At 44.0% G+C, this 27,823-nt stretch overlaps 2 protein-coding genes across 4 annotated transcripts; both read right to left on the reverse strand.

The window, feature by feature from the left end:
- Window positions 1-2,607: 2,607 nt before the first annotated feature.
- On the reverse strand, window positions 2,608-9,115 carry NCOA4 (nuclear receptor coactivator 4). Of its 3 annotated transcripts, none has more exons than XM_062496753.1 (9): window positions 8,962-9,115; window positions 8,361-8,501; window positions 8,152-8,240; window positions 7,590-7,698; window positions 6,944-7,015; window positions 6,406-6,549; window positions 5,171-6,181; window positions 4,766-4,855; window positions 2,608-4,222 (listed from the first exon to the last, which is right to left on the reverse strand). In XM_062496753.1, the coding sequence occupies exons 1-9, from the start codon at window positions 9,100-9,102 to the stop codon at window positions 4,217-4,219; spliced, it is 1,803 nt and encodes a 600-aa protein (XP_062352737.1). In that variant the 5' UTR covers window positions 9,103-9,115; the 3' UTR covers window positions 2,608-4,216. The 3 variants fall into 3 exon arrangements, with proteins under 3 accessions (XP_062352737.1, XP_062352736.1, XP_062352738.1); XM_062496752.1 differs by having other exon boundaries at window positions 6,406-6,552; XM_062496754.1 differs by lacking the exon at window positions 6,406-6,549.
- Window positions 9,116-24,627: 15,512 nt separating this feature from the next.
- LOC134045926 (GRIN2-like protein) lies at window positions 24,628-26,682 on the reverse strand. The gene is given in 3 exon segments (XM_062496057.1): window positions 24,628-24,800; window positions 24,803-25,177; window positions 25,180-26,682. Coding segments are annotated over 3 exon segments (1,767 nt in total). The 5' UTR covers window positions 26,399-26,682.
- Between the last annotated feature and the right edge of the window lie 1,141 nt (window positions 26,683-27,823).

Raw genomic sequence — 27,823 nt, forward strand, 5'->3', positions numbered from 1 at the left:
CATAAAGGAAGCAGGCCTTTTCTCACTCCCTGTGTCAATACTGATTTTTGTTAAGCCTTACATTCCACAATTCCATAGTGCTCTGCATGTTATTGTTGTGGTGTGGGAGCTGGACTTCCTTCCTAGCATGCATTTTTTGAGGGCTGTACCACCAAAGAAACTGTCCCCCACTTTCAAGCTGCAGAAGGGTGACCAGAGCTTCATCTGCACAGCACTGTCACATGGGACATCAGGAAAACACCTGCACTTCTGAGCTTTTGCTCTCCTCACTGGCATCCATGAGTTCCTCCTGTGCATGTTTCCTGGTCACCATTGGTTGGTGTTTCTGCACTCTTGACCATGCTGGATGAAGGACTGAGAACTGCTTTGGGGGTTGATAGAGAGCAGAGGCGGCTTTTTAAATGTCAGGAGCTTATGTCAGTGTATCTTAGGTTTTCTGAAGACTTTCAGCACTAAAATGTGACCCAGGAACTGTGTGACCTAATTGAAGTGGGTAAACCATAAAGCTTAACAAATGTATTTCCTTTTTCAGGTGCACTGGAGATAATATAGAAACAAGCCTTTTCAAGTTCATAGTTAGCACAACCTTAAGGCTAGGCTAACTCTTGAACAACTTAGCATGTTATCTGGTCTGCAGTAGTATGTTTAGATTTCCTGGAGCATCTCATTTCAAGGGCAGAGCTGGGAACATTTTTCTGAAACAGCTGTTACAGCTGTTAAAAGCTTTGGTTCATAATCTTTGTATATGGAGTAATCTGTAGTTTGAGCTATGAAACAACCAGCACAGAGGCAGCAGTGAGGGAGGTGAATTATATGATACAATACAAAGAATGTGTTTACAATATTCTATCATTACGTACTGCATTCATGGTTTTCTGGCAATCAGTTCAAAGTTGCTACTTTAAATTGTGACCAAAAGTATATCCAAGGTCAGTAGGGATAAAAGGATATAAAATCAAGTTGAAAACAAGATTTGGCTCAAGTGAGAGCCCTCCCATGCAGCATTACATAAATGTGAGCATGGGAGACCTTGACTGTCTTTAGGAAGAGCAGTGTTTTGGTGCCAGTTGTGGCATCTTTGCTGATAGATCCAAGGCAGCTTTCCATGCTGTGGCACCAAGTGAGGGAGCTGAGACAGCAGGTATAATGGAAGGGTTTTGAGTCTTGTGAAGCTGGGTCTGCTTAGTCTTTGGAACAGAACGGCAAATCCACTTACACCATTCCCTGGCAGCAGGTGACTTCTCTTACAGTTGGAGGAATTTGTTGAAAAAAATCACTACTTAGGGTAGAAATTTCTGGGCACCCTGAAGCAGAAGCAGCTTCTGAAAACAGGAGGCATAATGTACGTTAGGGCAGAAAAACAATCCCATGCTCATAGTCTTGTTTCCTGTGATCTAATCTGGGACTTCAAAAGGAAGGGGAAATCCTTTTGTATGCTTTAACAGAAGGTTACCCCTATATTTAATAAATTCTAGACAGGAAATCAGTGTATTTGAAGTGGACCTTTGTGCACCCTGTGAGTATTGGTCTGCGCTGTTCAATGCCAGCCAGTGCAAGGACACCAGAGGGTACCCCACCCCTTTTTGGTGCTTTCCAAACGTGATTAATACCTTCTCTGTGTTCCTCACAGGTATTTGCCCCTGTCAGCCCCCCTCTCTCTGTGCCCTGTGGGAAGAACTGCTGCCCCACTCACTCACAGCTGCCCTGAGGCCAAGGACAAGAAGGGGCTGGTGCCCCAAGAGCCTGTGGCTGCCCTGCTTCTGGGAGGTGTGGGAGGGAAGGAAGCATTCCTCACTACAGGGCATCAATCTCTCAGCTCAGCTGGTTCAAAGAAAGTGCTCCAGCCATTTGAGAATAGCATTCTCTTCTACTACTCTGTCCTTGTCTTGGGATAATTTGGAAGTACTTTTTCCCTTCTTCAAAAGTCAAACACTCAAGATACACATTCAGGAGTTCTGCATGTGACTCCTTCTAACAAAGAACATCCAGTCCACTTTAAAAAAATGTGTGCACACCCCCACATGAAAGGTACGATGGTTGAAAGGCTGCCAGGCTGCCTAGCTGTAAATGTTCTGCTAATGAACAATGCAGGCTGCAGTTTAAATACTGGAAAATACTCAGTGGAGGAACCAATCATGCAGGCAGGCTGTCGCTCAAACACCAGGGAGATAAAGTCGCTCCAAGTGCACAGCCAGACCACATCTGTTCTTCAGCCATGGGAGGAGAGGACCAAATGCTACTGAAATCCATGAATCCTCACTTAGTATTCAAGAGTGGTAAGAAGCAAGTGGGTCATTTTGTCCAAGTCTGTTTTTTCCAAGAGCTGAGCAAAGCCCAGGTGAGTGAGACACACCAGCTGCGGGTCCAGGGAGTCGCACTGCAAGGCAGTACAGGACAGGGGTTTCCCACTAGGTGTGCAGGAGCGTGCCAGCTCCCAGAGTTCCCCTGCTTTGGAGCTCAGTGCAGCTCCAGGCAGTAGTGAAATGAACTAAAGCATGGGAATCTCATCCAGATGGAAGCACAACTGCAGCAGCTTCCAGACAGACACAAACAGGACACTGCCACAACAGTTTGTGTTGACCACCTTGTAAATGAGACATAACACACTTTGGTTGCAATTATTTTTTAATGGAAAAAGACTAATCAATGTTTTACATAAATATCCATTAGTGACAAGTCAGTTGAGTAAAGGAATACATACTCCCAAGTTTTAAAGGCTCATAATGACAAAGTAGCACACAATGACGACTACATGGAATTCATTGGAAGAGGTGGGCTGCACGTCAATCCCCTTCATTAAGTTCAACTGACAATCACATCAGGCTGTTACTGGAGTTAGTCACAGTGCAGTCTTCCCATGCAGCAACAAGGACACATGTGAAGGGGAAAGTGAACTCCTAAAACACCTCTCTGCCTCCAGCAGAAAGCCCTGGCTATGAAAGTACAAAAGCCTCAAGTGTTTTGCTGATGTTAAGCCCTTTCAGGTTTCAAATCTGGTTTCAGATTTGCAGTCTCCCCTTCTCAGACTAAAAACTTACTTTTAAATGACTGCACAGGACTGGTCAAACAGGAATGTGTTCACACTGCAAAGTGACACCAAGGTCAGATCTTAATAATAATTTATTTTCTACAGGGTTGTGAAGAACTCACATCACTTTTATTCCCAGGCAGGCTGCAGGGATGGGGAGAAGGGGGGCCTATCTCCACAGTCATTAAGAGCAATTTGTTAAGTCAGTAGAAGCTGCACCAAAAGCTATGGAACTTCACAGTTTTTCCATGGAGCCTGACAGGCATGATCCACGTTTCCACAGAACGTCTTTGCACTCATTCCTACAGATTCAAAAGGCATCTGATTCCCCAACTATTACCTTTAAATACTATGTGGCTAAGATGCCTGCTTTCCAGTGGTTTAGTTGATAAAAATTCATTATGAATTATCTAGAGATAACAGAAACACCCATTTAATTTTACAGCTTTTTCAGTGGCATTCAAATCATTTGTAAATGCTGGGGACACAGTAGGGTCTGATCTACTGGTGCATGAAAAATAGCACCTTACCCTGTTTTCTGAAAGGCTCAAAATTCACAAGAAGAGTTTTGATTTAGAAGTATGTTAGCAATTCTCCAGTCATGTGTTAGGTCCCAAAAATCCTTGTATTTTTCTATGTTTATATTTCACAGACTTAGCTGGGAAATGCATCAACACAAGATGCAAATGAAACCTCCAGAGTGAGCAACTCCTCCATAAAACAAATTGCTTGCAAGTACAGCCTAAGTAAGCTGGAACCCAATGCATGAAAAAACTGTAGCAGCTGAAAGGAACAGCAGCACTTGGGAAGTCACTGTCAAAGGTGGTTTATTGTTCCTACATTCCACAGCACCAGGAAGATTCTGCTTTATACCTGCACTGGCTTCAACATACTTCAAGTGACAACCCATTAAAGATCCTTGTATTCCAATAACAGATACAAATTTGCTAACATTTCTAAAACATCGGATTGCTTATGGTCAGTAGGTTTACATTTCAGAATTAATGACAACAGAAAGGGATCTTCTGCACCATAACTCTGTTAGATAAGGAATCTTTCTTTTTGTTACAATTGTAGAAGAGAAAGCAGACGGCCAAACACAAAACACAAGCACTCAGCTGGCTGCAGTCACTCAGTGTGATGTGCAACTGATAGCAGGAAGAGGATGATTTCCACACGGCCAGTTCTTCACATCTAAACAAAATTTAAAATAGGGTTATTCTCTTTGATAAACAGCAACACTTTAAGAAAAAAACAACTATAAGATACCCTTGAAAAAAAGTGGTATTAACATTCCTCCTAGAACTGAGTATCCTGCCTTTAAGGGTTTGAAGTACTGCTAAGGACCACTTTCATTAATTTCAAAAACAATCACCAAGGGTTATCATCAGAAAGGAAAAACATTATGTCAGCTGTAAATACATTACTAAGAAAGAAGCTGCCTGGAGATTGACACATTAATTCCATACCTTAGTTACATGAGTCACCAAGTGTCAGTTAGTTGAGAGATTTACACAAGAACAGAAGTAATTCCCTCCCTGGCCTGTGATCAAAAGAGGAGGAATAACAGCAAAGGAGAATGGTCCAAGCTGTTAAAAAGGTCGGGGGGGGGGGGGGGGGGGGGGGGGGAAATACTACATTTAAAGTAGTGAAGATGGTCATTAGCTGTCAGTGTCTGTGTTCTGTACCTCCAAGTTAGGTATTAGAACAGCTGAGCCTAATCAATCTGTACCCTACCTGTAAAGGAGACCGGTACAGCCATTTCTCATTATCTCCACCGAGTTTCATACAGGCAAAAAGGTCGCAAACTGTAGGAAGGCCAAAGTCCTGAAAGAGAAGTCACCTTAATTACCAACCCCAAACATAAATACATTCTGATATATCTTCAAATTCTGTGAACTGTTCAAAACCAAAACCGATTTTTGAGTCTTTGAGATGAATGCTTACTTCATTTAGTATAACAGGTTAACTTGTTTAGTGCTAAGTAACTAGTAATTGTGAAAACATTAAGAGCCAAGAAACCTAAAAATTTTCAGTATTATCCAGAAGAACTACAACTTTTGAAGAGAATGAAGTCATTACATTCAGTGAAGCAATAAACCTGTTACATAAGACACAAAAGTATCAAAAACTTCTGCTCACTTGTGCTTTCTTGCGCAGAAGCCATTTATCTTCCACTGGAGATGGGTTTGCATTTTCTAGGTCATTTGAAGACAACACCCAACTGTTTACATTTAAGGGGAGGTGGAATGGAGCCAAGAGGTCTAGGAAAGGACTCTTGAAACTCTTGTCTGCTTTTTCCTGACACTCCTTTTCTTCTGTGCTTTCTGCTTTGTGCTCAGCCTTGGCCAGCCAGCTTGTCAGAGGCCTCTCGAGCAATGCTTTCCAGGGTTCTGCGATCTCTGCTGAATAATCTGCTTTCTCTGCACTCAGGGGTTCCCCTGGGAGCTGCTGTGTAGGGCTAAGCCAGGAACTGGCAGCAAACTTGGTCTTATCATGCTCAGGGTCTGGTACATCTCTCTGGCTGACCGGAACTCCATTTTTGTCTTTCCCGTCTTTCTTCAGAAGCCATTTGCAAAGAGCCTCTTTTCCACAGTTTTCATCACACACACATTCTGAAAAGCTGGCACACAGATCATTAGCTTTGCACACATCTTCCACTTTAAAGGGGGCCTGAGGATGCTGAAAAAGCCAAGCATTTACAGTAGATGTAGCAGGTGATTTCTTTCCATCAAGATGCTCATTCAGGCACTTCAGATTTCCCAGGTTCTCAATTTCCACACTTCTGCTCTGGCTGCCACGACAACTGGTACATGTTTCAGCTTTGAGGAGCCAATCATTCAAATTGCATTCTTCCCTAAAAGGTTTAAATTCATTCTTCCATTTTTCATCTGAAGCAATACTTCCATTTTCTGTGTCAGGAGCAAGCAGCCAGTCAGAAAGGTCCATCTCTTCTTGTCCAAGGGATTCTAATTCCTCCACCTTGTCGACAGTGGAAAAGGATGAGTTGACAGTAGAGGTGGAGTCCTTGCGACCAGGGGAATGTGTCTTCCCAGCAACATCACGCTGCTGATTGTGCAGGAGCCAGTTCTCCAAATCCTTCAGATTTCCCCAGGCTTGCTCAAAATTGCAGACTTTGGAAGAATTCAAATCCTAGTAAAGACACATTGAAATACATCTATTAAAACTAACAGTTCAGTAGCTGTTTCCACAGTTAGAGCTTAGAGCATTCAGCTAGTAAGTGCCAAAGCATGAGCTGAACATGAGGCAGAACGAAGAGTAGTACAGAAGGTTTCATTCCCACCATATTCTGCTTACAATCAGATACTGTGTTTTCCCCTCTGTTCAAAACTAGGTTAGTGCATAAAAGGGTTTACCTGGCTGGGCTCTAACACACACTTTTGGGTAATCCATTCCTCAAGATTGGTGCTGGGGACATAGGGAGCCTGGTGCACCCCCACAGGCCTGCTTCCGAGTAGCCAGTCAGCCAGCGAGGCACTCGCTGTCCCGCACAGCGCCTGCTGCTGAGAGAACGCCCTTGCTTAGAGCCACTGCTGAGCCAGCCTGTGCTGAACATCAACACAGGCATTCAGCAGCCATCAGGATTTCTGCACCAAAAGGAAACCCAGTGCCCTCTAATTACAAAAAAAAAAAAAACATAAGAATTGGCTATTTCCAACATCAATGAACACTCAGTTAAAAAGTCCTGTCAGTCACACTCCACATACACTCTCATACTCTGTTCTTGCCTGTCTGTTCCTGGAGCAGCTACAATATCACATCACTCTGCTCACCATAGCCACTGGCTACTCAAGCATCTTAACAAACAAACACAAGCCATTACTCAAGCTCACGTAAATGCTTGAGTTCTCCTCTTCCCTCTACTGCCATTAAACACACACAGGTCAATCTTACCTGCTCACAGTTCATTAGGGCACAATTCTGGCCTGGGAACCAGGGAGAAGCATTCTCTCTCTCTGAGGTTTGCTGAAAAAAAAAAGTAAAAATTAATTTAAATCTTCATTTTGTCCAATTTCTAGGAAAAAACCTACAATAAAGCATAAGTAAAGCACAGTTACAAATGCTCAGTGCTTTATGGCTAACAATGCTCTCAACATTTACAAACAGAATGGAGAATACAAAAATAGTGAGTCTGCTTCCTTTAACAGAATTGCCTCCAATAATACAGGAAATATGCTGCTTACTTAAGAATCCCAAAATACATTTATTACAGAAAGCATTTACAATGTTTTAATTATTGCTACCTAAAGAAAATGGTAACCAATTTTCATTTGCTGGAATAGAGTACGAATGCAGTAGTCATTCCCTCAGCCTCTGCTAAAATAGATTAAAATAACACGTACATAACTAAACTCAGTGAAAATTACATGCAGTAATTAATAAACCACTGTGTATTTATAATACAGCTAAAATTATATGACTCATGCACAGGATCCATTCAAGCTGTCACTAAAAGCAAAAGTATCACTTGGAATATATTGCACTACTGCAAAAAATCTTTGAGGCAAGTATTCCAACCCAGGGAAGTCCTGGTGCTTACCATCGTTTTAATGCAACCAAATGAGGTAATAGCTTGGCGAAGGTAAGATGTGTCAGCCTCAAAATTCAGGATGGAAGACTCTTCAGGTTTAAGTGTAAGACTTCCCAGTCTGAAAGAATAAGGTGATAGGTACAGAAAGGAAAAAAAAAAAATACAGCCTTCTTCATCCGTCCTGTTTCGGAAGTCAGTCCGTGACTTCATAAAGGCTTTTAAGCTACTTGGCAGTAATTAGGTGACAAAGAAGACTTCTGATATGGCATACAAGAAAGGAATGGCTATCTACCAACCAAGAACAGAATAAATTGCCAGCAAAACACAAGTTTCACCTTCTTACTTCAACTGCCATCAACAACTAATATTTGAAATAATCTGCATAAATGAGTACGTCTCCTCATTATAGTCCCTGTTTATCACTCAGACTGCTTTAAAGTTCGCATTTCCAGGAACTACTAAAAATGTAGGAACAGTGAAATCTATTATGAGTTCTATTAGAATAAATATATTAAATTCATAAGTTAAAATAAACCCAACTGTGGTAACTTGCATCATAAAATATATTTACCTCTCCAGGCAAATTGAAATCTGGTTTGCCAGTTCGTTAGTGTAGGAACGTTCCAGCTGATGAATAAGGCAAGTGAACTGTCCCAAGTACTGCACGGAAGACAAAACACACGTTATTATTTGGGCTTACGGGACTAAAACTGAGCCAATACTTGCAGGGACAACGTTTGCTTGAGAACGCCAGCGCAGCGCCAGCCAGCCGAGGCTCACCCAGTAGAGCTGCTGTGCCTGCTGCTGCAAGGCCTCCTCCTTGAGCTGCTGGATGAGATCCACCTGCTCGAAGAGCCACACCTCACGGCTGCGCAGGCATTCCAGCTGCCGGCTGATGTGGCTGTGGATCTTGGCCTTGACCTGTCAGGGAACACACGCCATTTCTACATCTGTCAAGCAGAGGGAACATACATGTGCTGCATTGATTACAAACTACTGTTTGTCAGTGGCAAGTGGTATTTTTGGAGTGACTTAGTTCTCAAAAATTAATCACAGTCACCCACAGCACCACATGGCTCAAGTCAGTAACAATTCCAAGGCTACCTTTTAAAGAGGTATCGAAGAATAATGTTATTTGTGATCTCTCTCTATTCTGATGTTGCAATTGGCAGCTTTTGGAAATTCTTCATCTCTAAGCTGGTAATACAGGAATACTTTTATCAAGAGCATGGCCAAATGACACAGCAACATGTTTGCAGATTGCTAGGATAATTTCAGACCACCACGACAACAGTAAATATTCTGGAATAATAAAAACTTTAATTGAAGTCATATTAATTATTAAAAAAAAAAAAATCTTTGAGAAGTAATTTAAAATTACCTCCCGCCAGTTTTCTTTAATCTGCTGTTCAGCTTTGACAATTCCAGATATAGCTGTTTCCAAGTCCTTCTTTGCTTGAAGGCACTTTGCCAGAGTCTCACTGCTGCAGGAATTTCTATTTCTGTCTTGTGGTGGACTCATTCTTGAAGTGTTCCTAAATCACAATGGGAAAAACAATTTCTTAATAGTTTCTATTCTTCTTTAATAGAAGAGGAAGGGCATCATATGAGGAACCATCTGCTCTACTTCAGTATAAAAAGAGAACCAAAAAGCCCCTAAGACCCTACACAGATGCAAGTTTTCTAAACATAGATTAAGTTGTCCTCCAGAAGAAGCAATGGTCTCTTAAAACATCTCAGCCCACAGAACTTACACAATCACAGGAAAACCAACAGATATTTGACAACAACAGCTTCAACCACAGAAGTTTAGGCAATCCTCCCGTCAGTCACCTTCCTCCAGTTTTTATGCCTAGCCAGCTAACTCCAGAGCTGAGAGGCTGATTCAGGGAAGGTTCAGCAGCAATGCCAGAGCTGCGGGAGAACGGCCTGACCAGGGGCAGGAAATATTTCAGCCACCCTTTTTTCCTCTACAGGTAAATGAGCTGGCTCCCACAAATGAGAAAATTCCAGTGCAGTTTCATCAACTGAAAACCCACGTGTTGCTACAAAGATCACCCTTTACTAGGCTACGAGGGCCAGAACTTTTAACAGCTACCCATTATCTTGTCCTGGTCACAGCTGTGGTAACTTAGCTTCAGCACAGTCTGGAGTAGAAGGGCCTCAAATACAAAGTTTCTACAGAAGTTATACTGGTAAGGATCCTGCAAGTAAGGGGGAAAAGGAAGTATGGATTTTTAGTAAAAATGGGAAGGATCAGTGTAAGCACTATTCCTAAGCAGTGGGTTATGTTGTTCCTGAGAGTTTGAATTCTGCCAGTTTAATGGGATTCCTGAAATACTAAACATTCATAGTATTTCTTTTATTTAAAACAAGTTCTCAGCAATGACAGCTATGGAAATACCCAGCAGATTTAAAGTGTACACATGTGCCAATCTAAAATGTCACGGCTTTTACCGTTGCTCTGGAGGGAACTGAAATTAGTTCTGAATACAAGACAACCAAAAGCTTGTGCTACTGAGCAGCTATTTACTCTGCAATTTCCAAGCCCCATGATCACATAGACTGCAACCCAAAAGTCCTTCTACAGACAAGATCTAAAAGACAGATATAAAAGTGTGTGTTTCACTCAGGAGAGGGCTAAGAGTGGCTTGCAAGTGGAAGGTGACAGAAACAGCAATGTTCACCAGGAGGCAGGAGCAGAGGTTGCACCTCCTTTAGTTCCCTCAACACCATGGGCTTCCTGTCTCTCCAGTGTCTCCCGACACAAGACACAAACTAGGCACAAAAGCCACCCCAAGACTCTGCACACAACTCAATCCCATCCTCACCATAACATCTCATCTTCTAGGAACTGCACAAATAGAGAGCACAAATACAAGAGAAATCAAAGGTAATATTTAAGCTTGTGTTATTTTGCACCAAATCAGATGGTGCAGAAGTCTGAAACACATAATTCTCCATGCTGTGCTATGAACACCAACTTTGTCCTGGTATTTGCATGCCCTCACTTGTTCACCTTCACTTCTGTAAGGTTTCATCATCTTCACCATGCTAGCAATAGTTAATGAAAGGTAAGCTAAGCTTTTTCTCACAACACTCCCTAGACTTGATCTTGCTTTTCAACTCTCAGGTACAACCTACAGGAAACAGGAGCCAACAGTGCAGGTGGGAGCCGTAGTTCTCAGATGTAATCTAACAAGTAGATGACAGCAATACACCCAGCCAAGAAAACAAGGATACTAGTTACCCAAAAAACTATCATATACTCAGAAGTAAATTTTAAAAAACCATATTGGTTATTATTTCATTTTTTTATTCTTACAAAAAGTCAGAGTCTGAAAGGCTAAATAAAACTACCATATTTGCCGACACAATAATGTACTTAACAACTCTTGTGAAAATTATGTTAATCTACTTTATCACACTCTGTATTAGCAACTTCATAATGGCACAATCTAATTTAAGAAGCTTACACACTTCTCTAATGATCACTGAAAACATCTTTCCTTTTTTTCGACTATTGCAAGAGTCTCGCTCCAGAATGTACAGAGAATGAGTGCTGCCCTCCTCCAGCCAGCCAGCTCCTGTTAAAATGGCTGTTCTTAGGCTTTGATGCAAATAAGCCACTAAAACTCACATGTTGAGCATGAGAGCCAATCCACCTTCTTTTCAGTTTCCACAAGCCTCTAACAAAACGAAGTGGGGGCACGTACCTATTTCCTTGCCTCCCAGTTACTCCCAAACAGCACAGAGAATTTGAGACGTTTTCAGGTCACATAGTCTGAAACACCCGCGATCACACATTTCGGCTCAACAGTAACAACACACAATTACTTCCACTAGAAGATACACGGCTGCAACACACAGTCACCTGCTGTGGCCATTTCCGTACCATCGAACAGTTTCCAAGCACACGGGGGTGCCCGCCAGTCCCCGCTATGTGCGTCACGGGATGCACACCCCCAACACACGATCTACACTTACTTTCCGCGCTCAGGAAGCAATCCCTCAACGTCCTGTTTATAACGCGGCTTCCATTCCCAGGCACGGCCTCCGGAACGCTTTCCGGAATGCTCCCAGCCCTGCAAATTCCGCTGCGAGCCCCGGCTCGCCGGAGCGGCCCCGAGCCTTATCGCGGCGGCCCAGCCCGCGCCCCGCCCCGGCCGAGCCGCACGTCGGCAGCGCCGGGGCGGGGACCGGGCCGAGCCGCGACCACCGGCCCCGGCCTGGCTCCGCTCAGCCAAAACGCCGAGCGCCTCCAAACATGCAACTTGCACTTCAAACCGCGAAACCTCAACGTTTTGCAACAAAGCCGCTGTTGCCTGCAGCACCAGAATTGTGGCAATGTGTCTTCTTCATGCAGCTACAAAGCGGACCCGAGCGCTGAGGCATCCAGCGCGGATTTGCAGCAGCAAGAGCTACAGAGCTGCGAGTCGACCCAGCCGCCGAGCTCAGCCTTCTCACCCTGGCCGTGCACAGCCCAGCAGTGAGGCTCCCCATCCAGCACTGAGGCTCCCCATCCAGCACTGAGGCTCCCCATCCAGCACCGAACCTGCGACGTGCCAGAAATCCTGACACCGAGCCGCTCGGACGCAAGTTAGCTCCTGGAAGGACCAAAATGACTCGCACACGTACACAATTCTTGTCACATCTACTCTCGCTTCCACAATTTCACACGTGCAGCTGAGGAAAGCACACAGAATAGCCTCGGTTAGAAAGCACCTTGAAGATCACCTTGTTCTGACACCTCTGCCATAGGCAGGGACACCTCTTACTAGACCAGGGTGCCCAGCGCCCCATCCAGCCCGGCCTTGAGCGCTCCCAGGGATGGGCCACACCCGTGCCCTCGTCAGCATGTAATCAGTAAAAGTGTTATAGCCATGAAACCAACAGAGCTGCATGGATGGTGAGGAAGATTATATTATTGTTCCGATTAGTAAAATAACTACCAGTTTTTACAGGAAGACTTCTGTCTCGCTGGAGAGGTGTCACCACAAGACCCTGCAGCTACAAGTCCTGGTCACAGGTGCTCTGTGCAACCTCCTGGCTTGCCTATACTCTGCCCCTGATTCCCACAGGTCGGAAACAGCTGGACAAAAATAAAGTTAAGCTTTTAATTAAGTATCTGGTGGCTGAGGAGCAGAGGGGGATGAGGCAACCCTGCCTCTTCTGCACAGTCTGCACACAGGCCGGCAGGAAACTGGTTCTACCAGCTCTTCTCTCTCAGCACAACCATCCCTGCTGCCCTTGGGAAGAGCATTGTTTTCCACCTCAAATAGGTGTGGAAAAATCACCTCAAAAACAGGGATGTGCAGAGCCTTTGCTGGGGAAAAGCTTCTGAAACCTCCCATTGAACAGGCTCTATTTAAAAATGTGGAATGATTTCTTCCATTTGGCAGGACAAGGCTGCTCCAAAGGCCTCACTGACCTGTCTTTATGTGGCTTTAAACCAGGTGCCTTGCTTGAACTGAAATCCCCATGGATTTCCATCTAACCCCACCAAAAAACAGTAGTTCCTCTTAAGAAGCTCTCCAAAATTAGGTAGATGGGAGCTGTGGTTAGGGAGTGAAGTACTCTAAGTACACGAGCTGCATCTGGGAACTTCCCATTTACATCTAAGCATAACAAGCACTTTGTACAGTGCAGCATCAGCATTACGCGCCAGTATCTGTACGGAGCTCCTGCTAGGGGGATTATTTTACTCCAAAACAAGTATAAAACACCTTCTTTTTTAAATCACAAGCCATGTGAAGAAAAATTAAATAACCTTTAAGAATTTCGAGTAAGGGAAAAAGTGAAATAAACACCTTAAGAAATAGTAATAGAAGTTCCAGGTATTACATTTTCTAAAATTCAGGTAGTTTTCACCTGTCTACACAGTATATGGTCTGTGCCATAGACCTGAACACGTGTGACTACCTTTTCTGCCTATTTTAGCCCCAAAACAGCCTGGCCTGTGCACAAAGCACGTACTGAGACACCCTCACAAGAGCTGGGCTCTGAACAGTCACAAGTCACTCATGCAGCTGTGAAGAAGTCTGATCATCATGTTATTCCATCTATCATAAAAATGTATTTTCTGCACAACAAGCATATAACTGAAATCACAAAGTATCTGAGTATGAAGGCCTGAAATCTCCATGCTATAATTACTGACAATACCCTAAGAAGATACCCCAGAGTGGGGTAGACACACTTATTTTAACGCAGATTGCACATTACAATGCATCTTCCAGACGATCGCACTTAAAAACCCTTTGGAAAACAAGTGACAAAGCCCTGGTTCTGCCAGAAGCACACGGCCCCGAAGATCCCATGCCACGCTCTCTGCACCTCCATCGAGCCCGTGTACAGCACTCGCAGCGTGACGAACAGCGGTTTTTAAATGGCTGCCAGCTTTTTCCGCTGCCCTGAATGCACGCCTTAGCCAAAATCTCGGAGGGAGGCAACCTTGCTTCTCTGTCAGCTTTTTCTCTTTAATCCAAGCCATAAACACCGAGTTCAAAGCTGTCAGGATGCTTAGCAAACCCCCGGAAGCTCCGGCTCTCACCATTTACCAGCATGGAACAGCACACGTCTGACAAACTTCCAACAAACACGACGTGGCACAACCCCGACCATTCCTAACCCAGACATTCACTGCTTATATAACCTCTGAGAAGCGCAGCTGCTAACAAAAGACTTTGCCTTTTCAATTAGAAACGTGGCTTTAGGAGCGCTCGCGGCAGGACCCCTCCGGGGTGAGATCAGTACCAAACCCCGTCCCCGTGCGAGCCCCGCGACGCGGAGCGTCCATTTCCCGGCCGACCTGAACGACCCAGGCCGGGTGCTTCGGGCACTCCCCGCGGCGCGGCGCCGCACGGGGATGCCTTACGGGGTTCCTTACGGGGTTCCTTACGGGATCGCTCACGGGATTGCTCTCGGATTCCCCCCCCCCCGATGTCTTCCCCCGCCCTGCCGCCCCTCACCGCCGTCCTCGCGCCGCTCCCTCAGCCCCGCGCCGTCCGTCCGCCCGCCCGCCGCCCCGCGTGCTCTCGCGAGACCGACGGCCCGCGCGCCCCCTGCCGGCGCGGCGGAGCGGCTGAGGGAGCGCTGCTGCTGCTGCTGCTGCTGCTGCTGCTGCTGCTGCTGCTGCTGCTGCTGCTCCTGCTCCTGCTCCTGCTCCTGCTGCTCCTGCTGCTGCTCCTGCTGCTGCTGCTCCTGCTGCTGCTCCTGCTGCTCCTGCTCCTGCTCCTGCTGCTCCTGCTCCTGCTGCTCCTGCTGCTCACGGCGGCCAAAATCCGGGAATGTCGGCTGACCCGGCACGGCAAATCCTCGGAGCGCAGAACGTGTCTCATGGGGCGAGCCGCCGGTCTGGGTCCTTTTCGTGTCCACCGGAAATTTCCCAGAGTACGTGGCTTGGTTCGGCCTTCTACGGTACAGGTTTTCCTGTCCGCAGGTGTGAAGCACGGCAGAACACCGGCCAGGACCTCCATCCCGCTTTCCAGCTGGGAAAAGGATCCAGTTACTGCTCCCTGCCCTTGAGCCATCAGGGCTCAGGGGGTCGGAGCGTGGTGCCGGTGACGCCGAGGGTTCGATCCCCGCGGGGGCCTCCAGGATCTGGACTCGATCGATGATCCTTGTGGGTCCTTTCCAACACAGACTATTGATTCTGTGAGATTTCAGCCTTTCCGTGACCACCCAGCCAGCACATTTGTGAAGTGCTGCCTTTTGTAGGTGTGTGCACAGAATTTAAGGTTTAACAGAGAATGTATGGGAGGGCTTCAAGCAGGAAGGACTCCAAATGGAAATCTAAGTAGCTTGGGTACAACGCGGTAGCTCAGTCACAATTTCGTACACATTTCCTCGCTGGGCACAGACCAAGGCACCCAGGTCTTCTGAACAGGACCTTACTCGCGGTTACAAGTACAAATTATTCAGTGCTGATATAAGAGAAAGTAGAAGTCAGCCACCTAATCCCAGATATGCCGTTTCCTTAGGAACAAACGTTTCAGGTATTTGGCTTCCTTGTCTAAACACGTAGGAGACACAGCCTGTGTTATGTAATCCTCCTCTGTGTACTTGGATGTAAGAGGAAAAATAATACCAACCCTGCCTGGCCTTGGAAAACCAGGAGTGCTCATAGACCTTTTATGTCCCCCATGCAGTTACCCAGCAGGACTCTCCCGAGGAAGGAAAGCTGCCTCTCCTGGGCAAGCAGGCACAGTGGACAATGACAGGTTTCTGTCATGTCTTCCACGGGCTTGACCAAGGCAATATCATAATCCAGATGGTTCTGAGAGTTTTTTTGTTGGTAGAGTTGCTTCACACAGTACACTTTCTGTGTGGATTCACTGCAGTTAAGGTCATACCTTCCTAACATGGTTTGCTCTTTGGATATATCTTCCATTTTACCCCTAAAGGAATATAAAGGGTAAGGAACCACATGGATCTTTTAATGGTCTCTTTCCACTCGCCCCTCAAGGGAGTATACACTGCTCCTCCCTCAGCCATACCCTTTGCCATGCCAGATGTGTCTTTTTACACAAACCTGCATAGCAGAACAGAAAAAGAAATTTAAAAGTACATCAGCTTAAGCAAAAGGCAAATTGGTGATCTAGTAAAATAGAGGCAAAAGGTTGGGTAGAGATGCAGTTTTATGGGAAAATAAACAGTATAATCTGCTCATGTTGAAACAGCAGCAAAGATGGAGATGTAGTGGGTAGTTTCTCAGCACTGCATGGAACTGTGTATCAGTGTCCACAATAAGTCTCCAACCAGAGTATGAAGAAAATTACTGCGGATGCCTAAAAGGGATCTAAATACACATCAGAAATAGCTAACAAGAATAAAAGCCTGTAGCTTTTCCCTTCCAAAGTGTGTGACACCACATAATCCACACCTATACCCAAAATTCAGTGCTATTTCTTGCTGAATGGGAATCCCACTTACAGTTCTGCGGCATGAAGCCCATCCTTCCTTTATTTGGCAAAAGTGTGTAATTACTCTCTTGTCACACTCAAATACATTCTTTCTTGCTCATCTGCAGTGTGGGAATGAACACTAGGGAGAGATTCATCCCTTCCCATCCCCTGGAAACATGAGGTTTGATAGAGAACTGGAAGCTTTTTCTGCTTTTCTTAGGTGTGGGCCTGCAAAACTGTACTACTGGGCATCACTCAAACCACAAAGAACTTGAGGAATATTCTCTGCTGCAATGGCTCTAGAGCAAATTTTATGGGGTTTAAAGAATGTTTCTGTTTTCCGTTCGGATTGTTCCTCTTTCAACAACAGCAATAATGTAGTTGAAGTGCATCAGCTGTGCTAACTTCTCTGTTGAATGCTCCAGAATGTGATTTCCCTGTTCTGCACTGCTACCGCACAGCTGAGGGGTCCATCCCTGCCTCGTGAAGGGGGACTAAGGGAGCGCAGCGAGCCCGGCTCAGCTGTGGGTGCAGCCGGACGCCAAGGCAGACCAAGCAGCCGGCTGCTCCCGTCAGAAGCAGCCAAAGTCCCAAGGCAGAGTATGATCCAGAAGAATCGTCACTGTAGCCGCCAGGGATCCTCACTCAGCTCCCGCGGGATTCGCCAGTTTCCTCCAGCTCTGCCGCTGGAAAGGGGCTGGTTTCCCTTCGTCCCCGCCAGCCCGGGTGCATGACCCTCCCTCGCACGTATCCTCTCTGACGCGTGTCCCTGGTCCCTTTCCAGGACCCGGCGCTCGGTCCCACGGCTGTGCTCCAGATCCATCCCCAGCCTTCCCGCAGGGCCCGTCCCGCCCGCGGCCCCAGGGCGAGCTCAGCCCCCAGCCCGCCCAAGGACCGGGGGCAGCAGCCGCCGCTTGTGCTGAAGTTCAAAGGCTTCACTGCCCTGCAGGGCACTTCCAAAGCTCTCTGCACTGTGTTTACTCACCTTGAATCTTCGCTGTTTGTGTCGAGGTACCTTAGTGCCAGAGAGGAACGGAATGTTTAATTCCCACACAAAGAGTTTCATATATAGACTGTAAACAGATATTTTAATAGCTTTTTCCTGTGCACCACAGCCTGCCTTTTTTCTTTCTCTAGTTTAGGGATTTCTCATTTCTCCAAGCCTTTAAATTACTGTCTATTCCTCTACCCCACCTCACATTGTACAAAAGTTTCAACCACACCTAACTCCACACTCATCTTTCGTTTAAAGAGGTCCTCAGGAAGGTCTTCTGTAGCTTCTCCAGACAGCCTAACCAAAGGCAGAACTTCTGGAAGCAATGGGTTGCATTTGTGAGTTAGGGTCCCAGCACAGATGTGAACAAATCTCTTACTTGTTTTGGCCCAAACCTATAGATGCACAAAATAACAGGTACAGCACAAAGGACTCATGCTAGAGGGAGGCAGGCATGTAAAGAGTGTATAAACAATTTTAACTAAATTAAAACTGTTTTTATAAAGCTTCAACCTGCTTCAGAAAAGTTGTTCTATCACAAACATGGATTGAGCCTGTGGCAAAACGGCACTGTGATTTTGGTCACTAAACATTTTAAACATTTCCCCCCAGTATATATATATACACACACACATTCCAATCAAAAAAACAGGAAAGGACTCATAGTGCAGACTTGGAATACAAGGGCTGTGTTACAGCTCCAGGGTTTGCTCTCATGAGTGGTGAAGCAGGTTCTTGAACACCATGCATCACACAATCGAAACAGGTCTTTTCTGCTTTCTCAGAAACACTTCTTTTCCCAAGGTCCTTTTTAAGAAACAGTTATGGCAGCATGACAGTAAATTAGCCCCTCATTCTACTGTTAACGTGAGATTGATGCTGAAAAAAGCATGAAATTTAGAAAACACAGACAACAATGTAAACAAGGGAGAAATTACAACATAACAAATTATAACATCACATCATGAATTTAAATCAATGTAAAAGCTTTTCTAAATTTGGATTCTCTGAGGCAGTGGCATTTGTTGGATTTTCCAGACAATGTGAACACAAGACAACATTCAAATAACCTGCACACAGGAATTTCTGCCCAATCCCAATCTGGAGTGCATCAGTTTGCACTACAACCAGCACTAGAGGAAGTGTAAGTAAATTACCTACAAGCCTGCAAAAAGCCATCAGAGGAAGGGAAAGGCCTGATTTTATGCACGTGTCATCACTGAGGATGTTGTGTCTCTGTCAGGGGAAGAACCAGAAACTCCAGCTCCTGTTGGAGTGGCTTTAAGGGCAGTACAGCATAGGTCAGGTGCTGGCACTAAGACCTGGACAGTTCTGCGTGCTTCCTACACCACAAAAAGCAGGTCTGCTGGGAAGCACAAACAAAAGGGTGTTCGGGCAGGATTCACTGCACCCCAAGCTGTGACCGCATCTGTGTTTTACAGTAAAAATTGTCGGAGATGAGCAGGGACCAGAGTGGGAGGGGAAAAGCGGCTCTGTCCTGCAGAGCTGTGTGCCAGCACTGAGCACCAGGTGGAGCTCGGAGATGTAATCCTGGCCAGCAGGAGTGCACGGGAACGCCTGACCCACATTCCTTATAGCCTGCTACCTCGGGAGACAAAATCTCCCCTTCATCACACCTGTGACACCATTGTTACTGGAGTTGCCTTTAGTGTCTGTAGGTGAGCAGGAGGTGGCTGGAAGAGGATGGAAGCCTGCAGCATAATTTCCTTGCCTGTGTCTCCTTTGTTTTCTAAGCTTCTTTCACATGCCATCTGAGTGGCATAGCCTTAGTATACTGAGAGCCTGATAATAAGACAGATGACATCTGTTTAGGTCACATATTAGAAAGGATTAATGCTTCCAAAAACTTACAAGCTTAGTACTCTGCTATCTGAACACATTGGCCCTGGTACATGTAATGGCTGTCAGCACCTCTACAGCTTGAGAAAGATGGAAGCCAGACATCCAAGCAACCATGGCAAAGGATATGCACCATTCCCTTCACAGATGCAATAAAAGCCACAGGCATCTGTGTGCCAAGTCTGGTGAAAGAGTTCCAGGGGAAAGAAACAACTTCATGAAACTGTTTTTTCCTGTGGCAGGGTGCTGCCCCACAGAAAATGGACATGCTCATTCCAACTGGCAGAGGTGAAAAGGAAACAACCATTTTTATATGGGGCAGAACTTCTGTCTGCCAGTTGCTTTCTGAGCAGGAAAAGGAACAAAATTCTTGCTAATCCACATCACCCACAAAGCTTACCTATATTTTTCCCTTTAAAATCACATGGTTCTGTAGAAATGCTCCTGTAGATTGACAGGGTAGTGGGATGATTTGGACTATAGCATCAACAGAAAGTGCCACAGCTCCCTTCCTCAGCAGGCATGAGGGGCTTGTAGGACACCCAGTACTTGTAGACAGGCAGTACTTGCAAACAGGAGCAGCCTAGGGCTCTGCACACAGGCTCACAGGCATTAGATTAACCTGTTTTGACAAGGGTCAGCTGGATCTCATGGCCTGTGTAAATAACAATGCTTTGGAAGGAAGCTGAATAGATCCATAGTTCTGAATGGAGGGAAAAGAAATGAAATTTAGAAATCAAACCTATACCCTATAGTCCCCTGAAGGGGAAAGGCAAAAGAGACTGATGCAGCAAGTTCCACTAGGTTATTTATCTGGTACCATGAGAGTTGATTAGAATTATTTATTTCCAACTCATAAACCCACATGCTGCTTCTTTCTCTCTTGCCAATTAACAGTATTACTGAGCACTAATAAACTGCTTTCATTTTCAGGGGGCTTAAGAAGACAAATTAATGACCTCAACATGTCTGAAAGGAACAGATGGCAGTGAAGTATTATTGCAATTTCACAGTTGGAAAAGCTCCTGAGAGAGGGGGCAGTAGCAGTGTCTGGAGGACACCTATCCCTGCTCCCTCTGTGGAGCTCCCCTCCACTCTCAGCTTCTGCTTTAACCCAACCTCACAACACATTACTTCGCCTAGGAGCAGAGCTACACTGTTTTTCTTATTCAGTCTTTAATAGAGAGTTACATCCTTCTAGAAGGCCTCTTACCTCAGCACATCTCCAGATAGGTCATTACTGCTTTGGATTTAAAAGACTAAATGTCTATCCAATAATGCAATTAGTCCAGCCTGTCATTATTCTTACTGGCTATAAGCAGAGAAGTGATCAGGAAGAAATACATTACTCTGTCCATACAGTGGAGATGCTCTTTTTCCCTGGAACATCTTGGTTACATTTCAGTACAGGACAGCTGACTTCCTTGTCCTCTTTTCACTGCCCCTCTCTCAGAGGACTGTGCAAGTGTTGCTTTGTGGGGCCTTTTGGCTCAGCTGTACAACACAAATTTTCTTAAGCAACATCTGGAAGACAGACTTTCTGTGGAACAGGGGTTCCTAAAGCAAAGCATGTTCAGGTGAGGATCAAACAAATAAATACAATTATTTTAATAGTAACTGATGTGACAATGACTAAGCAACGGTTTAGTGTGCTTTTTGGCTTTTTTTTAAGAACTGACATAAATATGGAAGGTTTTTATTTAAAGCATTGAGATAATACCCCCTATTTCAGTATTTAACCCCAGTCAAAGATTATCTCAAACTGAAACTGCAATGACAATAGTCATTGCCAAATGTCTGACAGGTGTTGGCCTCTCCTCTAGGAATGGTAACAGTAAATACTAATTCAGAATGAAATGAACTATTCTAGCACCTTTTCAGAACTATTTCAACAGCATACTGATATTTGTATTAATTGCCTTCAATCTCTGCTGAGCCACTGAGCTAAGCATCTCAGCCCATTATCAATCTCAGCCATTTAGTATCAATGTACAATGTACAATGAAATTTTTCTAGAGACATTAGCTAGTGTCTAGGGACAACATAATATAGCCAAAATACTGCATTAACTGGGGCTATTCCCACGTGTTAAGGTAAGGAAGGCACACTGAGACAAAAGGGTTAAACACCCAGTGTGCCAGTGCATCCCTCCCTTCGAATTCCTGGGAAAGGCAGCCACAGTCTGCTCAGCTAGACTGGTACTTGAGCATTCACGTGAGGAGCAGAGATAGTATGATGCAGTACAAAGTGGTTTTCAAATGTGTTTGAGAAAATAATACATCCTGATTTCAGCCTAGCTTGACAAGCATCTGTGTTCTGCATTGACCTACTCACTTACAAATCTAGTGTGAGTTTTCCTGCTACTTTATTTATATTTAAGAGTGGAATTTGGATTTGGATTGGATTGTAATGGATTTGGGTTTTTCTAAGTTAGAAAACATTAGAAAACAGAGTTCTCACATTTACAAGAGTAGCACTTCAACAGAGAATACTTAATGTACGAAATGGCTGCATTTGATTTTTTTTTAAATTGAACCCAAATGCAAAATGAATCCAAATAACCCTTTTTAAAAGATTTCAACTGCATAAGTAAAACAACTTGTTTTATCCCTGTAGCTAATATTCAGATGAATGTTTGTTGTTGGGTTTTTCCTCAGATTTCCATTACATTCCTGTACTTTAAATCCAGAGTGTAAGAAGTCCTCAAACATAAGCACTACTTTTTGTAAATAACAACAACTCTGATTAATAACATGAAGATTCAGAATGCCCATAATGAGGAAGCATCTGTTTTTCTGAACTTGCAAGTCATTAGTATCCTTTGTCTTTACTCATAATTTATTTTTCTCATCCAGCAATGATAATCAGTGCTTAGGACTGTAGTAGCAAGTCATACCAATGCATAAACCATAAGTAATTGACACATAAGAACTGTATGAAATACATTAATTTTTACAGGTTTTATAGCACAACAGACAAAGAATTCAAGGGACTTTGCCATATTATTCAAGTCCCTTCTGCAAGCTCTCTCTTTCTGACCAGTTTGATACTGGTCTTATTATATCATCTTCCTACAGCTGGTGGCTTTTTTTTTTTTTTGAATAGTGTTTGGAATGGCAGGGGTGGGAAGGAGAATACAGATTTTCCACATGTCAAATAAAGTATGGATTACAATGGCCATGGGAAGAAGGCATTCTTGCTATTTTAAAGCTTTAGTTTGACTATCTTAATTCTCCTGCACACCTGAAGACAAGCTAACAGACAGTACAAGGTTTTAGACAGCTCTAGTGCCTAAAATTCTCAAAGTGTAATGTTTGAAGAAAGGGAAAAATTAGTGTTCAATACTCTGGGCCATAAAATAAGCCTGCATAGAAACTGCTTAGCTAAACTCTAAATAACAGCAGAGTAATTTTATTTAGTTACTCATTACTTCCTTACTCCTATTAAAGCTTCAATAAAAGGAATTTTAACATCCAGAATCATTATCAGAACTTAGATGCCCACAGGTATAGAAGCATCCTGAGTATGGCATTATACTCCAGTAGTTTCACACTTGGTTGTATAAAATTCATTTTGAGCTCAGACTTCTTTGAGGCTAAAGTCCCAGGGTCTGAATGAGGCCTCCTGAAAGCAAGGTGAATTTCACTGGAGCAAGCTCTGTTAAATCCCAAGGTTAAATTTTCACTTGAGTGAAAATTTGATCTTAAACTACTCTACATCATTACATTTATGCATCACAGGACATTCTAGCTAGGAGATCCTACATTTAAGGGTTTCCTAGATGAAAGTTTAAAGCTGTCCTAATTGCCAGGGGTTCCTCTTGATAAGCAAATGTCAGGTGAACATTATGGAAACAGTCTGCTAACTTACTGGAACAAAATACAAACCAAATCAACAAAGCACAGCCACACACATTTAAAGTAAGAGTGGGTAATTCCACAGCAGTAACTTCTCAGACACTGCAGATATTCCTTTGAGACAGAAATGAATGTTTCTCTTCTCTCTCTTAAAAAAAATCATTGCCTGTGTTGTCTCCCCAAGAATTAGGCATTCACCAAAGGCACATATGACACTGGAAGCAGTATTCTCAGCTTCCTTGACAAATCTTTCCCTTCAAACAGGCCCTGCACCATGGCTGCATTACACTATCATAACACATTTCTCACTGACAACTGGTTTCAAAGTTGTTTTAGAAGAAAATAAATCTTTAAGCTTCCCAAATGACCAAGGCACTCAGAATAACCTTAGGACTGTCCTTTGGGGAAGGCACAAGGTCTCACTTTCAGCAGACACCTGACTTCAGACCAGAGAGGGAGCACAAGACAGGCAAAGGTTATGTGCAAACTGTCACCTGTGGCTTATGCAAGAGCCAGATAACCACTGCTCAGGATAGATGCAGATAAAAATAACTCACTGGAAATTACTTTTAATATAAACAAACCAAAACTGCTCATGAGTTGTAGGGTATGGTGGTGTCACAGACTAATCTGAAGAGCTTCCATTTCAGGTCTCTAAAACAAGCATTCAGTAAGTAATTCCCTGTCATTCACAGTAATTACATCAGTCATCTTTGGTAAGACTGTACATTTGTATCAATCACTTGGTAAACATAAGTTCTAGATATTTAGAGTGTAACATATCATAACTACAAACTAATTGCAAAGTTGATGGAGTGTCCTCCAACTGTACATGAGCTTGCTAAGGGAAGAGTTCAGACTAGCAACACTGAAATTACTTCATAGTTAAGTAGAAAAAGGTTACAATTCTTTGTCATAGAACATTACACTAGTTTGTTATTTTGTCTACAGTTAAAGTGGGTTTATAGTCAGGATTATTAAATTAGTAGCAAAACAGCTGCCAAAACAACTTAAGGGAATGCAATTGAAAGCTGAGAACTTTGATTAAAGCATAATTTTAAAACTTTGTTTTCTAAGCCTAAATTATTAAAATACAGAAAAGAGTCATAATTATTTCAAAAAATGTATCATAAAAAAAGAAGTTCCATTCCTTACAATACGGTTTAAAACTAACATAAAAGAAAATAGTGCTACATTAAATACAGTCAAGAGCATTTGGATGGCATTATTTAAGTATAATCTTATGCTCTCTGTTATATGGTCCGGCCATGGACTTCTTGCTTTAATGTATTGATTATGATATGATGATCACTGAACTTTCTCCACTCATCCTGATGTGGGCTGTCCACATATACTGTGTTAACACTTAAGAGTCAGCATTTATGTACAATTTAAAAGCAGCACAGCTATCCTACACCCTACAACTGTGCTCACTTCACTGTAGTACTGGAGTGAGCACAACAGCTTGGATATCTCAGGGAATTCATCATTGTTCTGAAAGGCCTTTTTTTCTCATTACTTTTCTCAGCTGCCTCAGCAGGCTCTGGAACTGGAACTGGAACAGTCTGGAGCTGTTCTGTTTGAAACTCAAGATGTTTTGAGTGGCTACCCCAAGGACTTCGGGATCCACAGATGCCCCATACACTTCCCACATCATTCCTTCATCATCCCATCTCACTTCACAAACTGGAGATTTGGGGGCCTCCAAGTCTTGCTCCAGGTTCACCTCTGGGAACACATGTGAGTGACCTGCTGCTGCAGCTGCTGGGCTTGTTGCCACTGATTTGCATTCCATGGTTGGAAGAGTTTGTACCTTGGCATCTCAGTGCTCCAGAGCTGGTTTCAGGCCCTTGGTTATGTCATTCATAGAGGTCATAGTGCACATATCCTTAGTTGTCACTACCATGTCTGCACCTTTCTGGCTGCTCAGGGCAACACGGGCAGCCTTGGCTTCTGGAGGAGGTCTCTCCTGCTGAGCAGGTTTTGCAGCTGTTCTCCAGGAACATTACAGAACTTGAGGATTTTCTTGGCATCCAGGCCTGATTTACTTACTGAAGACACCAGCTTAGGATATGTCAGAATGTCTGAAGCAGAACAGGAATTAAAGTAGCCAGATGCTGCCTGCTCTTCTCCTGTCTCACTGATGGAGCACGCCAACCGCAGGACGAGCTGTATGGATGGGATGGGCAAGGAGTGGCAATAGGCTGGGATGGTGGCATCTGCTTTCAAGGCATCTTGCCTGAGACTGCAGGGCCCTGCAGAGTTGTTGTGAACTGTCCTCACCATGGGGGAGTACACAGAGTTCGGGATATTACTGTAAGTCAGACCACCATGAATAATCCCAGGGGCTTGACTGAACATTGTCCTGTTTGGGAAACCATTTCCAGGCACGTGGGCTCCTAGAACAGCAGTGTGAAATGTGCCAGGATCTGTGTAAACAGTAGTGTTACATGGAATACTGCCACTGTCAAAGGTATTTGTGGGTACTTGTTGGTCTCTAGGTAGGACTGGAAGATGAGTCACAAAGTTTTGATAGTGAGATGCATTTTCATTTGTTTCTGATGTGTATCTCTGTGTCTGGAAAGACATCTGAGCCAATGGTGGACCAAGTCTGCAGCCGGAAGAGCTTAAGCTGGAGTGAGTAGCACTGGTTTCTGTGTGAGTGATGTAAGTCTGCTGTTTGCAGCTGCGGGTTAGGTCTGAGTGGCTTCTCTGAAGGGCAGCTCCCGATTCTTCCATTTGACACATGCCTTGCTGGTGAACAAAGCAGGCTGAAGAAACATTCTCAACAGTGCTGCTCTTCACACACATCTTAGTGTCCCCCACTCCCCAGGATGCTGAGGACTGTTCAGTGACAAGAACATGGTTTGTATTCTTAGTTCTGCCCTCTGACTGGTCATTTATGATTTGGACCTCTGATCCAAGTCCCATCATCCCAGGCTGTGAGGAGGACCATCCGGGACTCTGCACATTCCTTGCATCACTCCTGTTTGCCAGGATATGGCAGATGGTGCTACTATGGCTTTTCTTCAGCTCCTGTTTGTTTTGCCTTTCCTCTAAACTCCTCAAGTGTCCAATACCAGCCAGATTTGAGGAGCTCTTGGATAGGGGGTGACTGTTGACATTCAAGAGACTGTGACAAGTAGAACTTAGTGAGTCCTGGTGGGAATGGGTGATCAGCTGGTGGCTGTCAGATGACATGGCAAAGAAGAGAGATCTGCAAGAAACAGTGGAAAAGAAAAAGAAGCAATTTAAGTAGGAAATAAATGTACTGGAAACTATAATCTCTACTGATCTTCTGCTTGGGCTTCTTGCCTTTCACAGTACACAAGTACTTTTTAAAAAGAGCAATACTCTAGTCTAAGTGCACTCAGACCAGTCAGTTTCCATTTTCACTTTTCCCAAAGAGTTTTTACCTAAATTAGATCCAGGGTTTTTTGGGTTTTTTTTGTTTTCTTTTTTTAATTCTGGTGTTTTTTCCCCAATTCATAAAACACAAAAGGAAAAAAATCCTCCATGGTTTCTACCTTTTAACAGTAACTATCTCAACATTACCAAGTATCATCTCCCCAAATTCACTGGAGCCATTTTTGGGACATCTAGAAATGTCATGTAACTTAAGCAAAGACAGAAGTATTTTCAAACTAGATAGCTTTTCGCCACGGTGGTCATTAAGCCAATGATATTAAATGTATTGTCAAAACAGAAAAAAAGCTTAGTTTTTAGTTTCTTGACATCATCATTTCACAAGTTATCCAGTCACTGATGGAGCTTTTAAACCTTAAACCTGCAACAACTGAACAAGTTCTCTCTTTTCTCCATACCCTTCCTTACAAGCTTCTTGATATTTCATGTTACAAGAAGATCACTGTTTTAGTCCACTGTTTTCTCAGAGCCCACACAAGTGTAAAGTAGGTATGGACAAAGCTGTTTTGACTCCCTGTGACAGAGATGACATGAAACCCGAGGAAATAACCTCTACCAGGCCAATGTGGGGTCACTGCCAGTGTTCCCAGAACAAATAATGCTGGGCAGCACTCCAGCTTGTGCTCACCTCAGGCACCGCAGGTGGTGGCTGCAAAGGTGGATCCACTGAAAAGCTGGAGGTGAAGTTCTCTGTGCAAGGAGAATCTGCACCTCAGCACTGTCTCTGTTAAGGGTGCATGCTCTTGGCTCTTGGGCCACTCAACTTTGCAAACACACAAATTCTTGCTGGCTGTGGAAGGTGCACACCCATAGCACCAGAGGCAGGGTAAAAATGAAACAAGAAAATCTTTAGCCAAAGTGTTGAAGTTCTTCTGTCCTTTTTATAGTGCACTCAGTCATTTCTGTTTTTAAAAAAACTCTTTGTTTCTACCAGTTGGTACAGTACCCTATATGTTATTAACATTAATGTTAGTAGTTTCACATCTAAGGGAAGTTGTGATTGAAGATTCTGAATTTCACCAGATTTAGTGATTCCTTTTGGCCAATTGAATCAGATATTCCACTGACTGACTGTATGTATTGCCTCGGTGTCACAGAGGTGTTGCAACATTTGTACAACTAATGTTATTTTAATACACTTATATATCCATATATACCCACACAAATACATATGTCTTTTCTACAAGAACTCACTGTGTT

This window comes from Cinclus cinclus, chromosome 7 (genome assembly GCF_963662255.1).
Source record: "Cinclus cinclus chromosome 7, bCinCin1.1, whole genome shotgun sequence".
NCBI lineage: Eukaryota > Metazoa > Chordata > Aves > Passeriformes > Cinclidae > Cinclus > Cinclus cinclus.

Coding starts and splice junctions, on each gene's coding strand:
- NCOA4 (XM_062496752.1), bottom strand. CDS start 9,102: ATGAGTCCACCACAAGACAGAAATAGAAATTCCTGCAGCAGTGAGACT. Junction 7,699..8,151: donor ATTTCAATTTGCCTGGAGAG/GTAAATATATTT, acceptor TTATTCTTTCAG/ACTGGGAAGTCTTACACTTA. Junction 7,016..7,589: donor TTGGTTGCATTAAAACGATG/GTAAGCACCAGG, acceptor TTTTTTTTTCAG/CAAACCTCAGAGAGAGAGAA.